This window comes from Gracilinanus agilis, chromosome 6 (genome assembly GCF_016433145.1).
Source record: "Gracilinanus agilis isolate LMUSP501 chromosome 6, AgileGrace, whole genome shotgun sequence".
Classification (NCBI taxonomy): domain Eukaryota; kingdom Metazoa; phylum Chordata; class Mammalia; order Didelphimorphia; family Didelphidae; genus Gracilinanus; species Gracilinanus agilis.
In genome coordinates, this window is record NC_058135.1 from 238,119,400 (window position 1) to 238,137,545 (window position 18,146).

Consider the following 18,146-nt stretch of genomic DNA (forward strand, 5'->3'; position numbering starts at 1 on the left):
TTTTTTTTTTTAAAGGTAGTCCGTGATGAGGCAGCCAAAAAAGCCAGGACAGTCTGCTGGTGGAATAAGATAGGAATAACATCCAGCCATCAGGAAGCAATAAATAATCTTTTCTGGTTCTTGGCCCAAGTTGGACCAAACCTGGAATATTGCATTTACTTCTGAGTGTCTCCTTTTAGAAAGGACCTTGATAAACTTAGCTGGAGAGCTGGAGATCGTGCCATTTGTGGGCCGTTTGAAAGAACTGGGCTTGTTTCATTTGGAGAAGAGATGAGAAGACCTAAACTAGAGGGCACAAACTATGCTGTCTTCTTATATTTGAAGGGCTGAGTGTGGCAGAGGCCTTAGATTTGTTTGGATTGGCCTTGGAGGGCAGAACCGTGAACAATAGGTATCCTTAGCAGAGCCAGATTTGGAAGGAAGAGCTTCCAGGGAATTGAAAAGTGAAACAGGCTGCTGGGAGACCTTTTGGTGGAGGCTTCAGAAGTTCCTCTCCACCCTGAGCCTCCCTGTGCCTTCCCGATTTCTCTTGTATATTATATCCAATCTTAATGTCTCCACAATTCTAGTCCTGGATGACAACTGCCTGCATCACCGTTATTCGCTGCTTCACATTTTGATGAGTCAGATTCTACATGCCCAAAGTGGAACCCATCGTCTCCTCCAAACCCATCTTCTCCAGACTCGTTTGTCTCATCCCACCAAATTTCAGTCCAAGCGGTCAGTCTCTAATGGCTCCTTCTCCTTCATTCTCCAGATCTAATTGGTTATCCAGACCTCTAGAGTCTTCCTCCTGGAGCTCTTGCATTCCCTTCTCTCCACTCACAGGTGGAGTTCGGGATCTTCTGACTTCTTGTCTGGACCAGCCTTCTAATTGTTGTCCATGTCCCTGATGTCTCATTGTGTCACCCACTTGTCCAGCATCTTCCATGACTCCCCTTTTCTCCCAGGATAAAATACTAACTTTTCTGGTTGGTACTTTGGGTCCTATATAATCTGACCCCAACCTGTTAAGCCATATTTCCATATATTGTCTATTCCATTCAAACAGGCCTAGTTATCCCCTAAATTCAGCATTCCGTCTCTTTCCTGTGTGTATTCCCAGACACTTTGTCCCATACCTGCAGGTATTCCCTCCTGCCACTTTTCAGAAACTTTATCTTTCTTGTATCCATTTCTCCAATGCCTCACATTGGAAAGTCTTCCCAGATTTCTCCTCCTCTCCTCTCTGCCTCCTCAAATTGCCTCTTATTTATTTTACCTTTATGGGCTGAGCGTCTTGGCGGGAATTTTTTTTTTCTTTTGTATCTCCTCCCCCTACCCCCAGCACTTAGCAGGCTTTTAATCAGAATAATTGAACTCAATTAAAATTGAGTTGTGGAAATCTTCCTATTCACTTACTTTCCCCTAACATTTCATTGTGTTCTGGTTGTTGTTTCGTTGTTCTGGCTGCCTGCATAGGAAACCTACTTCATTTGTGTCAATTTGGAAGACATTAAAACTGCCTCTTAAAAAAGCACTTTGTCTTCTGGGCTATGACCTGCCAGTGGAAATAGATGGAGAGAATGTGGCACAAAACCTACCATTTGGTGCTTTTATTCCTTCACACCCGTTGCTGAGGGAAGCTGGAGAAAATCAGAAACCTGCTGCCTGGGTCTGCTGCAAATTGATGTCCATAAGCTCCGATGGGCCTTCGCTGCTGCAAGGCGATGGATCCTCTTCTCTCTCTTTAATGAATCCCCCAGAGCAGCTCTTTTTCAGCCCTTTTCCATCTTCCCAGAGCCTCTCCTGTCCACCGAGAACCTCCTACTTCACTGAAAACATCGAGGCCATTTGCCAAGGGCTCCCCTTCTCCCCTCCTCTTTCCATCACCCAGATTTCTTCTGCTCTGCCACCTTCTCCATGACAAGCCAAGGACTTATTTGTTCTGTGAATGGCATAGAGGGAAGACCTGAATTCAGCTCCATCCTCGGGACACCTCCTCAGCACATCACTTTTAGCCTCTCCCTGCCTCAGGTTCTGGAACTACAACATGGAGATAATCCCTACTTCCCAGAGTAGTTGTGAGGACGGGATACCACGGGAAAGCGCTTAGTGTGGTACCTGTATGGAGTAGGAACTTAATAAATACTTGGTTTTTTTTCCCTGCTGAGTTACAGTTTAAAATCTCCAGCTGCCTGCTTCTCTTCTCGAACATCTTAAACTCAACGTGTCCCAAAGTGAACTCATCATCTTCTCCCGTCTCCATTCCTGTCTGGGGTGTCCTTGTCCTCCCCGTTCCTCAGGCTTAGAACCCTGGGGTCGTCCTCAGCTCCTGGCTCCCTCCTGTAGCCAGTCCTTGGCCGAGGCATTCAGCGATCTCCAGCGATCTACAGATGAGGAAACTGAGGCTCTGGGAGATGAGGTGGCTGCCAAGGAGTAAGTAGCAGAGGTGGGATTTATCTCTACTTCTGGAAAAACAGTGCAAAGGGTAGGCAGAGCTCTTTGGTCTTACGGGTGAGAGGGATGAACGTCCTATAAAATAAGGGCTTTAAGGGAAAAGATTCCACTTGTTTCTTTCCTTGATTTCCATGCAATAGTCCCTTCCATAGGGATTGCTCTGGCCTTGTCAGAGGACCTGGGTCTCTATTTTGTCTCTGACACCGACTGCCACTCAGTTTTCAGCTCTAAGAAACATGGAACATAGGGGCAACTGGGTGCCAGGCCCGGAGTCAGGGAGGACCTGGGTTCAAATGTGGCTTCCGATACATCCTCGCTGTGCGAGCCTGGGTAGGTTGCTTCATCCTAATTCCCTAGCTTGTACCTGATTCTGTCTTAGAAGGAGACTAGGACAGAAAGGAAGCATTTTAACAAAAAAAGAAGAAGAAACATGGAACGTTGGTCAAATTGTGGCGAGATCCCTTAATTGCAAGTTAGCAAAACTGGATTTATTTTGAGACTGCTGTTAACTGTGGGCTTGGGTCAAGCCACTTTCCTCTTTGCATTTGAAGTTCGTTTATGAAGTAGGAATAAGATGAAATATGATGAGTCTGAGGAATGGAAAATGCTACCTGTATGTGTCTGTTGTGTCTCTGTGATGTTAAAGGAAAGTAAATTGTTAAAAACTGAATGGATGCTGGGGGCAGCTGGGTAGCTCAGTGGAGTGAGAGTCAGGCCTAGAGACAGGAGGTCCTAGGTTCAAATCCGGCCTCAGACACTTCCCAGCTGTGTGACCCTGGGCAAGTCACTTGACCCCCATTGCCCACCCTTACCACTCTTCCACCTATGAGACAATACACCAAAATTAAGGGTTTAAAAAAAAAAAAACAACAAAAACTGAATGGATGGGAGTGAAAGCTACCCTTCAGAGCGGAGGGAAGATGGTCTTCTTCAAAGAAGAGGCGTCCAAAAGACACCGAAGAGAAGTCGGGGAGAATGGGGACAAGGAGAAGTCCTGGGGACCTAGTCAAGGAGACCCTTTTCGGAGGATGGTTTCGGTGTGGTGCTGGGGAGTGTGGAGGCCATGCTGGGTTCTTGAAGGCTGGACCGTGGAATGCAAACTCTGGCGGGTTCTGCTGGCGGAGAAAGGACCGAATGTTGGGGAGAGGATGGGCAGAGTGAAACGCGGGGAGCCTCGGCAGCGGGTTGTCTGCAGGGTGAGGAACTCTCTGCCCACAGCAATTCTCCAAGACGACGTATGAAATTCCTCAATTGTAGAAGGTTCTTTATCCTCTTGAATGATGTTGCTGATACAGTGTCCAGAGGATGGCTGACTGCGGAGGAAGCGACTGGGCAGGAGAAGGAGGCAGCCGAGGGAGACCATGACGAGTGGTCCTCAAGGCCAGGAGAAGACCGTCATTGTCGCTTGTAATTCAGACCGTTCTCCGGAGGATAGGAAGCGGAATGGTAAACATCCAACAAGGGCAGCCTACCGCAAAGCACTGAGGAATTAGAAAATAGCTTCAGTCCTGGCCTCAAGCTTACAGTGTAGTCTAGTGGGGGAAAAAAATCAGAATCATAGAATGTTAAATTAGAGCTGCAAAGGCTTTAAAATTAAAAAAAATTGTATTTTATATTTATGTTATTTATAACATTATTAAATGTATTCATATTAAAATTAAACTTATTGAATTATTTTATTTATATTTATTTTATTTAAGATTATTTTCTAGGCCAACACTTTTTTTTTTTAAAAAAACCCTTACCTTCTGTCTTAGAATCAATACTGTGTATTGGTTTGAAGTCAGAAGAGCGGTAAGGGCTAGGCAGCGGGGGTTAAGAGACTTGCTCAGGGTCACCCAGCTAGGAAATTTCTGAGGCCTCCTGCCTCTGGGCCTGGCTTTTAATCCACTGAGACACCCAGCTGCCCCCTAGGCCAACACTTTCAACCCCTTGAGGTTCCGAGGAGGGATGTGATTTGCTCAAAGTCAAGAATTTAAAAAATAGCACTCCTGGGACTCAAAATAAGGCCTCTAATCTTTTTGAACAAAAAACATGTAATAAAAAGAACAATTGTAAGTATTTAAGTCATAAATAATACATGCCAAGAGTTTTAAACAAGAAAATCAACCTGTGAATGTAAGGGATGGTACAAAATGTATTCTTAACTACTAAAGGAATGGAAACTAAGGAAGTGATCTTTTGGGAAAGATTTTCTGGAAAAGTTGAATCCTGCCTGAATTTCAGAGGTTGCTTAAATAGGGGAAGCCTATGAAGGGTAGTTCAGGGGATTTAGATTGGATTAATTGACTCTGTTGTGGACAGCTATTTTGGGTTTTTCAAGAGGAATGGAATAATTACGATAGTTTTCGACAACTCTGTGCAGAATGAATTGAAATGGATTTTCATGGAGGCAGAGACTGTGTTTCTTTTTGCAAAGAGTTCGTAAGAGTTTTCTCACAGAGTGTCTTCATCACTATCTTCCCAGTAGGTGGGACATAATCTGATAAAATGAAACTAGACTTGAAAGTAAAGGAGAGGGTGGTCTCTGCACTCCTGGAGGATTTTAGGATAAGGTGAATTTGTACCAAACCTCATTAGGGAGAGTTTAATCATGGACATGCTCAGAGCAGCTTCCCTGAAAGGCAGGACAGTGTTCTGGCCACGTGAGCTAGCCGGATGGACCCTCTGAATTGGCCATCATGCTTCTGTTTTGTTTTGGGGGAATGCCAGGGGCTTAGGGGGTAAGTGTGGGCTCCAGGGAGTTTTAGACAAGTGGGCAGCGGGTCCTCGGGGCAAGGGGTCATCAGGAAGGTCTGGAACTACCAGGAAGCCAGAGACTCTGCTGCCCAGCAGTCCTGTGACCCGGGTCAAGTCATTTCCCAACTTCCTCATCCCCCAGCCCAGATGTTTTGTCCCGCAGACAGTGGCTGGGCCACTGATGGGAGATAATTGAGGGTCAGTAAAGCGCTGTGATGTAGAGGGTGAGGCAGACGAGGCATGTCAGCACCCTGAGATCCCTGAGTCAGCGAGCCACAATAGAACGGGCCATCAGATGGTCTGAACATAAAAGGAGAAAACCACCGAGAGGAGAGCGAGAAGTAAGGACGCAGTCAGGAAAGGGAAGAGTGACTCCTTGGGGAATGGGGCAGGACTCTCGGGGAGACAATACTCCCGGCTCTGGGGAACCATGGTAGGAAATTGGTCATCGGGGTTCATTGTGAGGAGGAATTTTCCAGGGATTTGCTGTTAGTTTTGTATCCTCTGAGGCTGCAGAAAATCTTTGTGCCTAAAAAGCAGGATTTGTTCTATCATCAAGAACTTTGTCAGTCAACTGGAATTAACCCCTTAATCTTTTGCACTAGGAAAGCCTGGTTATCACATATCTGGTGTAGAGACAAACATGTCTTTTCTCCATTGGGCCAGTTGTAAAGTCCATGGAAACTTCATATTTTCAGAAAGGCAAATTGTTTGGCTTCAATATTTTGAAACACTTTCTGGGAGGATTTAACACCAGAAACTCAAGCTACGTTGAAACACTGCTTTTCAGGGAACTCGTTTTTTTTTTGTTTTTGATGGCATTAGCAATAAAGTAAGGACAAGAGCTTTGGGGTCCTCTCCCAGTTCAGATCAGTACCTTCTTTGCACCTTAGAATTGCTTACAGACGGGAGAGGTTACAGATCTGCTCAGGTCACACAACCAGGGTCACCAGAGGCAGGGCTTGAGCCCAGGTCTTGGTCACTTCGAGCCTGGCATTGCGTCCTGACCGACACCAACAAAAACGCTTAACTTCACAACAATTTTCATTGAAATATGTGAGTTTTAGCACATAAAAAGTCCCTTACAAGTGTCAGCCACTTCCTTTGCCTCTTATCAGCTTGGTTTGTGCCTTGACTTTGGTTCCCGTCTGTTTCTGAGATGGTGAGCACTCTGAGGGATCTTCGAGTTCTACTTTGTACACTGGGTGGCTTTAGAAAGGTCTTTCTGTTTTTTTCTTATACTTATTATTCTTGATCTCCTAGTATTCCATACGTGGACTTCAAAATTTTATTTAACCATTCCCTTGTTGCTAAATATTTCAGTTTTTTTTTTTACAATAACAAATTAGGACACCATAAATATCCTTGAGTGGATACTTTTTCGTGTTGTGTATTATACTTTCCAGGTATATTTTTAGTGATAGCATTAGTGTGGCAAAGCATATATGTATTTGATAAAATATTTTTGTTGTAATTAGTTTTATGGATGCATTTTATTTTGTGTCAGTCATTTATAGATAAGAAACCCCATCTGCTCCCTCTCCCTTCCTAAGGAATCAAACCCTACTTTGTAATAGTGTTATTACTTTTGTAATTTTGTAGTTATTTTCTATCAATCAGCCAAATTTTTTTCTGTCTGTCTTCCTCTTTTTTTTTTTTTTTTTTAAACCCTTCCGTCTTGGAGTCAATACTGTGTATTGGCTCCAAGGCAGAAGAGTAGTAAGGGTAGGCAATGGGGGTCAAGTGACTTGCCCAGGGTCACACAGCTGGGAAGTGTCTGAGGCCGAATTTGAACCTAGGACCTCCCATCTCTAGGCCTGGCTCTCAATCCCTCTTTTTTTTTTTTTTTTTAAACCCTTACCTTCTGTCTTAGACTAAGTATCAGCAGAAGAGCAGTAAGAGCTAGGCAGTTGGGATTAAGTGACTTACTCAGGGTCACACAGCTAGGAAGTGTCTGAGGCCAGATTTGAAGACAGCTGATCTCCAGGCTTGGCTCTCCCCAATTTACTTTCTAAAGTGGTTGCCCCGTTTTTTATTTTTGAATTTTTTCAGAGGGCCATACTCATTTTTCCATAATCCTGTGAACATTATTTGTTTTCAGTTATTTTTTTCCAGTTTGATGGGCATGAGGCCATCCATAATAGAAGCCTTCGCTTCATTTCCTCTCATTTTAAACTCTGTTTTTGACAGTCTGGCTTCTGACCTCATCATTCAAATGAAACCATTCTCCCCAAAGTTCCCAATGATTGTCTGATCGCCAAATCTAATGACTTTCTCAGATCTGGTCTTTCTGGACTCCTGTGTAGCCTCTGATGCCATCCGTCATCCCTTTCTCATTGATATTCTTCTCTAGGATTTCGTGATGCTCCTCTGGCCTGGACCTTCTCCTGACCCTTCCTCTGTCTTCTGGGGCTTGTGAGATGCCCCACAGGGCTCTTTTCTGGGGCCTTGTCTCTTTTCCCTCAGACATGCTGTCCCCAACACTCATGAGTGCAGCCTGATCCTTTATAATTTGGCTCCCTCCTTCCTTTCCAGTGGCCTTTCCCCTCACTCCCACCCTTGTACTCTGGGATCCATTGACACTGGCCTCCTGGCTGTTATTCATTTGAATCTTTCCTTCTTCTTCCCCTTCCTCCTCCCTTATCCTTCCTCTCTCTTCTCTCCTCCTTCCCCTACTCCTCTTCCTCTTCCTCTCTCTTCCTCCTCCTTCCTCTTCCCTCCACTTTCCTCCTCCACACTCCTCCTCTTCCTCTCCCTCCTCATCTCAAGCTCCTGGCTTTCTTCAACAAGACACCTTTCCTGACCCCCCCTTAGTGTCTTTCTTTTGTTGATTAGTCTTGTATGTATTTGATCTGTACAAAGCTGTTTTCATGTTGTCTAACTCACTGGAGACTGTTTTTTACCTTTCCTTGTATCCCCAGAGCTTAGCACGATGCCCAGCATATAGTAGGCCCATAATTCTTGTTGCCTGGTTGGCTTCTAACTCACAGTTTTTAATTCTTTGGATAGTTGTGAAGTTGAACACTTTTTTTCAAGTGATTTTTACAGCATATGTGTTCTTTGGAATTCTTTGGAAAATTATTCATATTCCTTGACTCTTTGGCCTCTTGGGACTGGGTGTTGCTTTTGAACATTTATTTAATAGTTCCTTATAAATCAGAAATGTTAAGTTTTTATTTGTCATGTTAACTCTACATTTTTAGTTCCATTTTTCCAATTATTTTTTTTGTATTTTATATTTTGTATTTTGTTCATTGTACATACATTTATTTCTATTTCACTAAAACATGTTTTGTCTCTGATAATTTTCTAGATTTTGCATAATGGATGTAGTTTTTTAAATCTATGATTGAATTAAGTATATCTTTCCATATTTTTATAGTTAGTTTTGAAAGTGTTTATGTATAAATCCAGTTAGAGTACATTTTGCCATGTGATATGAAATATGGATATATTTCTACTACATGGTTATTCAGTTTTATAATTATTAAATGATGAAAAAAAAAAAGATGTTCTATACAAGCCCATCATGGCCTGCTCTAACTCTTTTCTCCCTCCCTCTCTCCCTGGAAAAAAGTGGAGGAGAAGGTACTTATTCCGATTTCTTTTAGGGAGTGGGAGGAGAAAGCTAGATTATTTTTTACCAGATTCGGTTTGGGCCGTCTTCTTGTTGTTTCCATTTACACTTGATCATAGGATCATAGATTTTGTGTAACTAGAATTTTGTACCCCAGGACTCCATTTCCTAGAGTCCCACTTTCGTCCTCACGTTACATCCTTACGTTTCAAGATAAAGTTTCTGTAACCCCGCCTCTTGCACGCTTCTCCCACTAACACAGTGGAGAAAACTTCTCTTTACTCTGGCTTTTACTTTTATTCTTTTTGTTTCCTCTACTTCAAGTGATTATTAATAAATCTTGTAAAATATAATACTTGGAGTTATTGGATATTAATTTTAATCTTACAGTTTAGAGCTGGAAGGAACCTCAGAGGCTCTCTAATCAAATCCCCTCATTTACAGATGAAGAAACTGAGTTCTACAGAGGTGAAGCGATTTGCTCAAATTCACACAGATGGGAAGTAGCAGAAGCAAGAACCGAACCCAGGTCCTTTGATTCTAAATTAGAACTCTTTCCACAGCCTCCCACTGTCTCCCAGCATTGTCGTCATATGTCATCTTTTCGGTTCTGCTCATTTCACTTTACAATAGTTCATATAAATCTTCTCATGCTTCATTGTATTCATTGTTTGTTTCTTCCAATACAGTAATATTCTATTACATTCCTGTTCACTTCTGTTTGTTTAACCATTCCCCAATGAAGAGACATCTACTTTGTTTCCAGTTCTTTTCTACTATTAAAAAAATAGTCATTGTAAGTGTTTTGGCCTATGTCGTGCCATTCTTTTTATTATTATAAACCTAGTAGTGGGATATTTGGGTCAAAGGGTATGTTAGTCACTTTCTTTAAATAATTCCAAGTTTCTATGGTAGTTAGACCAATTGCATCGTACTTTCCCATAATTCCCTCAACACTGAAAATTATCGTCTTTGCCAATTTACTCTGTGTAAGGTAAAACTTGAGTTATTTTGTTTCACTTTTCTCTTGTTGGTGATTTGGAGCATTCCTTTATATGGTTGTTAATAATTTGTGATTTTTCTTTTGAGACCTTTTGTTTATATCTTTTTAACCACTTCTTTATTGGGGAAGGACTCTTGATTCCAAACACTTTTGTTAGGAATGTTTGTAATTTGCAAAGAGATTTTGTCAGGATCATATTTGGTTCTATGAAGGGCTGTTATTTTGACTGGCATGGTACTGTAGATTTGGAAGTATTATTTCTACTCTATTGAGCCAGTACATATAGTGAGTGCATATCTCTTGATTTTCATTTTCCTTAAAAACTTAAAAAAAATTATTATATATTCTGAATTTAACAAACACTATAAAAAAGACAAAAGAAAAAGGATTACATATGAAACTGATTATCTGTTATAGAAAGCTTGCTTTTAAAAAAGTATATTATTTATTCAACCTACTACTTTGAAAGCAAATGTTCTTTTTGGGTGTTTCCTTCTGAAACTCCTCTCTTCCGTGTCCTTAGAAAATGCTTCATTGACCTCTCTCCCCATTTTGGGGGAGGTAATACCATCAATAGTTCTCCTCTTCCACTCAGGTGTTCCTCTTAAATAAAGAATAAAGAAAAGCACAATCATAACAAGTAAGCTTTTTAAAAGCAAATTCACACATTTGCCGAATCCAGCAACATATATCTCATTCTTCACCTTGAGTCCTCTTCCCTCTCTATCAGCATGTGTCCTCATAGGTCCTCTGGAATTGTGGCTGGCCTCTATATTGATCAGAGTTCTTAAGCTACTTCAAAATCATTCATTTTTACAATGTTGTTGTGTAAATTTTTCACTTCACTATACTAGTTTATAAAAACCTTTCTATATTTTTCTGAAACCATCCTGTTTATCACTTCTCTTAAGATAATTGTATTCTGTTATATGCTTATAGTATAATTTATTAATCCATTTCCCTGTTGATAAATGCCCTTCTAATTTCTAGTTCTCTGCCACCTCCAAAAACCTGCTTTAATTTTTTTTCGACATGTGTCCTTTTCAACTTTATTTGAAATCTTTGGGAACAGGGCTAATATAATACTAATTATGCTATTATACTAATTATATTGCTGGGTCAAAGGCTATAAACAGTTTGGTAACCTTTGGCTCATAGTTCCAGATTGTTTTCCAGAATGGCCGGACTAATTCTCATATCCTCCAATAGTCCATTAATGTGCCTGTTTTCCTGCAGCCTCTCCAACAATTGTCACTTTACTTTTTTGGATCATCTTTGCCAATGTCTTTGCCAATTACAATTACATCTTTGCCAATTACAAAACTCCTTGTAATTTGTATTTCTCTACTTATTAGTGATTTGGAGTATTTTTTTCCTATGGCCGCTGTCACTTGGATGTCTTCCTTTGAAATTTGCCTGTTCATATCATTTAATCTATCTGGGTGTCTTGATTTTATTTTCATGATAGATCTGACTTAAAGTGCTTAAAGGATAAAAAGCAAATCCATGAGGAAGTAGAGGCTAAGAAGATGTGAGTAGGGACCCATAATTAATTACAAGCCACAATAGAATGCTACTGACGATCTGGAAAGATAGATTTCTTATAAAGAAATCTATCTCTTTATGTGGTTAGCAATTAACTCAATATTTGATCATGACAAAGCAGAAAAAGTGCTTCATAGTTGCATGGCCACTTGAATAATGAATTTATAGAAGACAAGTTTGTTAAAAAAAAAATACAACTGTCAAGCCTGTTGATTAAAGAGAAAGATTTTTTCTTTTCTTATTTATTTGGTTGTTTGTTTATTCATTCATTCATTTGTTTATTTATTCATTTATTATTTATTTAAAACCCATGCCTTCCATCTTAGAATCAATACTAGGTAAGTAAGGGCTAGGCAATGGGGGTTAAGTGACTTGCCCAGGGTCACACAGCTAGGAAGATTTGAGGGCAGATTTGAACTCAGGACTTCCGATCTCTGGGTCTGACTCTCAATCCACTAAGCCATTTTTTTCTTTTAAATCAAGAATCTCTGATCGAGTGGCTCATGGCTGCTAGCTCAGCCGTAGTTTTCTGCTTTAGCCTGTGGCATTAAGTCAGTCAGATGCTAGGCAGTTCTTGGTTGGAGCATCAGCTCACCAAAGTTTGCAGCATCCATGTCTGGGTAGCCCAGGTAACCTGGCCCAGTGCATGGTCCCAGGCTGGGTCCATTACTGTGCTGTTTGAAGAAAGGGTAGAAATCAGTGAGAAAATATGGAGGAATCTGTGTAAATCCATCACCACTATTGCTAAAAGGATATAACGCATCCTTTTATCAGTTTTTAATTATTAAAAAATTAATTTAATTTAATTTAAATCTTACATTTATAAATAATAAAATACATTAACACAAACAACAAATAAATAAATAATAAAATATATCATTTTATGTTTATATTTATTTTATATTTTAATTATTATTCCTAATACAAAGGAATCAACAAGTAATTACAAGTGAAGCAGAATGTAGTTAATCCTATTAGAATTGTGGGACCCACACAGGGATGCTTGGTAAGATGGCACAATGATATTCCATCCCATTTATGTACTTCAATGAGGAGAAAACTTGGACATCCCGATAATGGTGAGAAGAGATTAGGTTTTGGAGCCCTGGATTACGGGTCCAGTTCTGCCCTGGACCAGCTGTTTGTTTGCTCTTGGGCAGGTTCCTTAGCTTGTCTGAGGTGGTTTCCTGTGTAAAATGGCGGTAATCATCTGGAATCCACCTGTAAGGATCCACCTTTATAATTTGTAGAAAGTACTTCGTAAGCCATGAAAGCAGTCTAGTTTAGACTGTCTTCTCTCGTCCCCAAGATGCCACTCTAACTCCCCCTAAATGGAAACAAAAATCTCCCAGACGTGATCTGAGCCTTTTATTGTTATCCAGAAGAAGGACTTTCAAGGGCCAGCACGCAGCTTGGTTCTGCCCTTCTATGAACACATTTCTGCGCGGCTCCCCTGTTGATGCTTTCTTCGATGCTATTCCATTTGTCCTGGTTTGGAAAGCAGAGGAAAGCTTCTCTCCACAATTCTTTTTACTGGGTGAATGCAGCGGGTTGGGTAAAGGCCCAAACATTTCTGAATGGTGAGATGGAGCCATCTCTGAGCCAGGGCTTCAGAATTCTTCATTTTTATGTTCAGTAGGGTTGGGCGGAGGGGAATCAAAGAGGCTTTGGGGCCCCACAGGGCAGGGCACAGCTTGAAGCTTGAAGTTTTTTTCTTCCTCTGGGACGGTCTTATTCCCCCAAAATGTCTCTTTTTTTCAAATGTGACCATTATTGGCAAGTAGGAGGATCCCTTAAGAAACCCAGTATTGGGGCAGCTGGGTAGCTCAGTGGATTGAGAGCCAGGCCTAGAGACAGGAGGTCCTAGGTTCAAACCCGGCCTCAGCCACTTCCCAGCTGTGTGACCCTGGGCAAGTCACTTGACCCCCATTGCCCACCCTTACCAATCTTCCACCTATGGGACAATGCACTGAAGTACAAGGGTTTAAAAAAAAAAAAAAAAAAAGAAACCCAGTATTTGCATGGTTTTGATAAATTTTCATTCCTGCATTTAGAATCTCTTTTGTATTTACTTCCTTCACTTTGCATGACTTCCTTAAAACCGTTGGAGCATGCAGGAAAGGCCCTCAGCGAGATCATTTTCAGTACACGTTGAGAAAAACAAGTGCAGAGTGGAGCTTTGCACCTCTTTTTTCCCCCAAAGCTTAAAAATATAAAGATCTTGAAAACAAAACCTGGCCAGAAACTCTGTCCAGTCCCCCTCCTGGTGAGGAAAGCCGTCTCCTGGCATTCAGTGGTTACTTAGTTTTTCAGAAGGGAGAGGAACTTTGACCTGAGGTTAGCTATCTCTGCAGAAAGATTTAATTTTTTTTTTTTCAAAGAAGTGGATGTGATTTAAAGATTTCCTTGTTTTGATTTCTCGCATCATAGATTTAGAGTTGGAAGGGACCTGGAGGCTGTCGAGGCCAGCCTGTCTCATTTTACAAATGAGGAGAATGAGTCTCGGATGTGCTCAGGGTCAGCAGTGTCTGTGATGGGCAGCAAGGCCCCCCACCGAGCACAGACCAGTGCAGTGTCCCAGCAGGCCCGCCACTGGCCCAATGACTGCTCACTCACCTCTCAGGTTTAGAGCTATAGAAAATCCAATTCCTGTTATTTTTCATCTACTGGGTTTTCTGTCTTGTGTTAGACCCGCTGTGTGTGTGTGTGTGTGTGTGTGTGTGTGTGTGTGTGTGTGCGGATCCCTTTCTGCGGTCTCCAGCACTTTTCATGTCTGTGCAGGGCCTCTCTTGGCCGTCTTCACGCTTTCCTCAGCTCATGGCTATTTGTGTTTGTGTGTTTTTTCCTTTATTCTTGGGTAGACTCTGAGCAGCAGCCCTGGAACAGAGGGTGGATTTGCATGTTAGAGATACTTAATGATGTTGGTCAGATGGAGTTGAATTACACTGAAGACCCAACTAGAATTTTAGAGCTGAGTGAGACCTCGGGGATGATTCATTCACTCAACCCCAACATACAGATGAAGAACAAAATGGTGCCTCGTGCAGGGCCACATGGCCGCTGGGACAGAGCTAAGAGAGTCTGTCCTGAGATCCCATCCTCACTTTTGCTCAGGCCAAGTGGAGCCCTTGTTGGTTTTCCCCACCGTCCCAGGGAAAGGAGCACTTGGGGGGGGGGGGCCCTGAAGAGGGAAATGTGGTTTGCTGTCTCAAAGACCTTTGTCCTTCTAGGTCCTGTCTCACAATCTGTGCACAGTGCTGAAAGTTCCGCATGACCCTGTAGCCCTGGAAGAGCATTTTCGGGATGACGATGAAGGACCTGTCTCCAATCAGGGCTATATGCCATATTTAAACAAATTCATTTTGGAAAAGGTAGGATTTCTCCCCTTGGTAGGCTGTTCATGAACAAGAAAGGCCTGGTGTGTGGTTAGGGATGCAGCCATCCACTGGGAGGGTCTCTAAGGTCTCTCTGGACCAAGGGGTGACAGGGCTCCCTCCTGTGGGGGAAAGGAAGAGAGGGACCCCCACAGTCTAATGCCTTTGGTAGAGGCACTCAGGGGCATACATTCCCTCCCCCCCCAGTACTGCTTTGGTTATATCCAATAGATTTTGATATGTTGCCTCCTCATTGTCATTCTCTTTAATGAAATCAAAAGCCTTTGTGCAAAAAGGACTTAGACCTTTTAGAGGGAGGGTTCAGTAAACCAGTGACCAAATGAATATTTGTGCCTGTGATCAAGAGATGCCTTTTGATCAGCCATCCATTAACATTCTCTAATGCATAGCTTTTATCAGCTATCCATTACCAATCTCTAATGCACAGCTTTAAGGAATTCCAATTTTTATTCTTGACTGGCTCCCTGATTTTGTGGGTTTTGGGAATTCTTGGTGAAGCCCCTTGTCTGCTGATGGAGATGAGCACCCTCTGGGCAGGTGGCACCCTTAGAGGGTCTCTTAGAACACTGAACAGTGAGGGGATGTCCCAACAATCACACAGCCTTTCTGTGTTTGAGGAGAACCTTGGACCCACCTTGTCCTTATTGCCAGGCTGGCTTTTTATCCTCATACCATGATGCCTCTTAGTTATGTTATAATCTATTGAAATGAATTGTGGTGCCTGCTTGGTAGTTATTTAATGAACCTCTTCGTGTTTGGATTTCACTGTTAAAGTTAGTTGGAACAGTGTTATAATTGTTATTTTCCGGTTATCTTTTCATGAGAAAAACTAGAAAGCCCAACTCTACGTTCCACCCAAGGGGTAGTAGAATATGAAAGAGGTCTTTTGCTTGAGTAGTTATTTTGCCATTTGAGAATTAGAGATTTCATTCTGAAATTTACGATGCAGGGACTGAAATTTTAAACTTATGCCTCTCTTTAAAACTTGAAAAGTTTCTGAGTCCAGATAACTGGCAAATTTGCGAACAGGTTATTCTGTAACAAGGCTTTGGAGGTTGAAATCTGGAAGCATGAGTATAAGCATTCCTGATTTGAAAGTCAAGGAAATAAGATTCCCAGGCCAATGTTCTGTCCCTCCCTTGGTTCTGTTCATGGGAGTCCCTAGCAAACCTGAAACAGAAGAGGCAGAGACTAATGAGCAGGGGAAGAGACGGGCAGGTCTATGAAATAAAGCACTTTTTTGAGTGAGTATCAAACAGGACTGGCAGCAGGAGGCCCATTGAATCTGTACACAGGAGCATGTGGAAGATCTCACCATCCGTAGAGAATCCTGCTTCCATTTTGACTTGGTGCTAGACATCCTCCCTTGCAGGGGCAAACCCATTTGGCCAGCATTTGTCTTCCTTATGAGGCATTACTTGAGATGAAAAATCAGAGGATCATTGAACACCACAGTCTCTGCTTCATCCTTAAAGGCACTTTGTGTGATGTCGATGTCAGCCTTGTGGTTTTATGTCTTAATTGAGGAGAGGCAAGAATTTGCTTTCCTTAATCCACTTTTAAAAATAGTTTTTAAAAAACAAGATCATTCCTACACCCTTCAGTTGATTGTGTGACTGAAGACTTATGCCACAGAATATTCCTTGTGAAACCTGGATGCTTGCTTCCTGTGCCTTCATCAAGGATGCCATCTCTGCATGCAGAAGTTAATTTTATAAAGATTTTGTAGAGAAGGGAAAGCAGGCGTAGGAGTTGGTAATATATTGATTGTTTCTCAGTGGTTGGGGTGTGGGAGAGGAAGTAATAATAGGATATATGATATTTTCCAAGCTTAAGGTATTCAGATATTTTGAAGATTGATCTTTTAATATCCTTCAAATTGTGATCTTCTGTTCTAGGCCTCTTCTGGCTATCTTTAGTCCAGTACAATTGGTTTTCTCCTTATTTCCCTTTCTACTTTCTCCTGCCACATTAGGAATGGTAATATTAGATTAAAATTGGATGTTTTTCTGTTGTCATTTATGGAGGAAAATGGAAATGTTGACACCTTTTCCATTGCTTTGTTTACCCTTCTAGTTTCATCCTTTTTTTTTTTTTTTTTTTAATAAAAACCCTTACCTTCTGCCTTAGAACCAAGTATTGGTTCTAAGGCAGAAGAGTGGTAAGGGCTAGGCAATGGGAGTTAAGTGAGTTGCCCAGGGTCATACAGCTAAGAAGTGTCTGAGGCCAGATTTGAATCTAGGACCTCCTGTCTCTAGGCCTGGCTCTTAATCCACTGAGCCACCCAGCTTCCCCCTTAGTTTCATCCTTAAATGTCCTTGTAATCTGTCTTAGTTGAATTTCTTTCTAAAATATAGATAAAATTTTTTCTCCTGTTTCTTTTTATGTTTTATGAACTGATCTTTCATATTCCTCTTTAAGACTTTACCAATAAGTTTGTGGTTTAAGCCAGTGTTTCTGTTGCCTTGTCAAGGGATCAAATATTTCTTGTCTGATATAGTTTATGGGCTCTGTTGGTCTCCTTGTTGTGCTGACTGATTTACATTAGTGAGGCATCCCTAGAAAATGATGTTAGTTCATTTTGATTTTCTTTTATGTAGGTTTTATTTTTGTATCAATGGCTTACATTTTTTTTTAAACCCTCACCTTCTGACTTAGACTCAATACTGTGTATTGGTTTTGTGGCTAGGCAATTAGGGTTAAGTGACTTACTCAGGGTCATACAGCTAAGTCACATTTGAACCCAGCATCTCCCATCTCTAGGCCTGGCTCTCTCTCCAGTGAGCCACTTAGCCCCCACTATCAATAGCTTTTAAAAATAGGTCAGGATGGAAGTTGCCTCAATGGCCTGCTATAGTTTTCATTTTTATTTTTTCTTTTAATTTAGAATTTTAATATTTGCAATAAAAAGTTGATTGTACACAGACTATTATTTAGAGATAATTTCTTTTTCTATTTGTTAAAATATATCTTTTGTTTTTGTGATTCTATTTTACTTTTTCCACATTTAATGTTTTCTTTCTTCTTGTAGGAAATATTCATATGTACATATGTGAAGACATATATAAATAATTGAATATACTTATTTGAGACTTCTATTATTCCTAAAAACCTTTACCTTCAGTACCTTATTTTCCAACATTTTTGCTGCCCTCCCCAGGCCTGCTTTTAAATTGACGTCATCAAGTATTAAGATATATGTTGATTTAATTTGGAGCATTTTATTGAATTCTTCATAGAATTTCTTCATCACCTCAGCCTCTGCAATAGATGTTAATACATAAGCTTCAATGATCTTCATGGTGGCCTTTTTGCAGTTACTGGTCTTGAGAACTACAACACGAGATGACTAAGTATCTCATAAGATAATTCTTGTCGCTTCTAGACAGGAGAAAGCACACTTCATCTCCCTCTTCCTTCCTTCCTTCCTTCCTTCCTTCCTTCCTTC

The 18,146-nt window shown here is 41.3% G+C and overlaps 1 protein-coding gene across 1 annotated transcript in view; it reads left to right on the forward strand.

Moving 5' to 3' along the window:
- The first annotated feature begins 3,800 nt into the window (after positions 1-3,800).
- The window catches only part of SWAP70 (switching B cell complex subunit SWAP70), a 63,418-nt gene continuing 49,072 nt past the window's right edge, over positions 3,801-18,146 (forward strand). Inside the window, exons 1-2 of the mRNA XM_044681822.1 lie at positions 3,801-3,917; positions 14,534-14,674. Coding sequence (XP_044537757.1) covers positions 3,801-3,917; positions 14,534-14,674 — 258 coding nt within the window. The remainder of the gene's footprint in view (positions 3,918-14,533; positions 14,675-18,146) is intronic.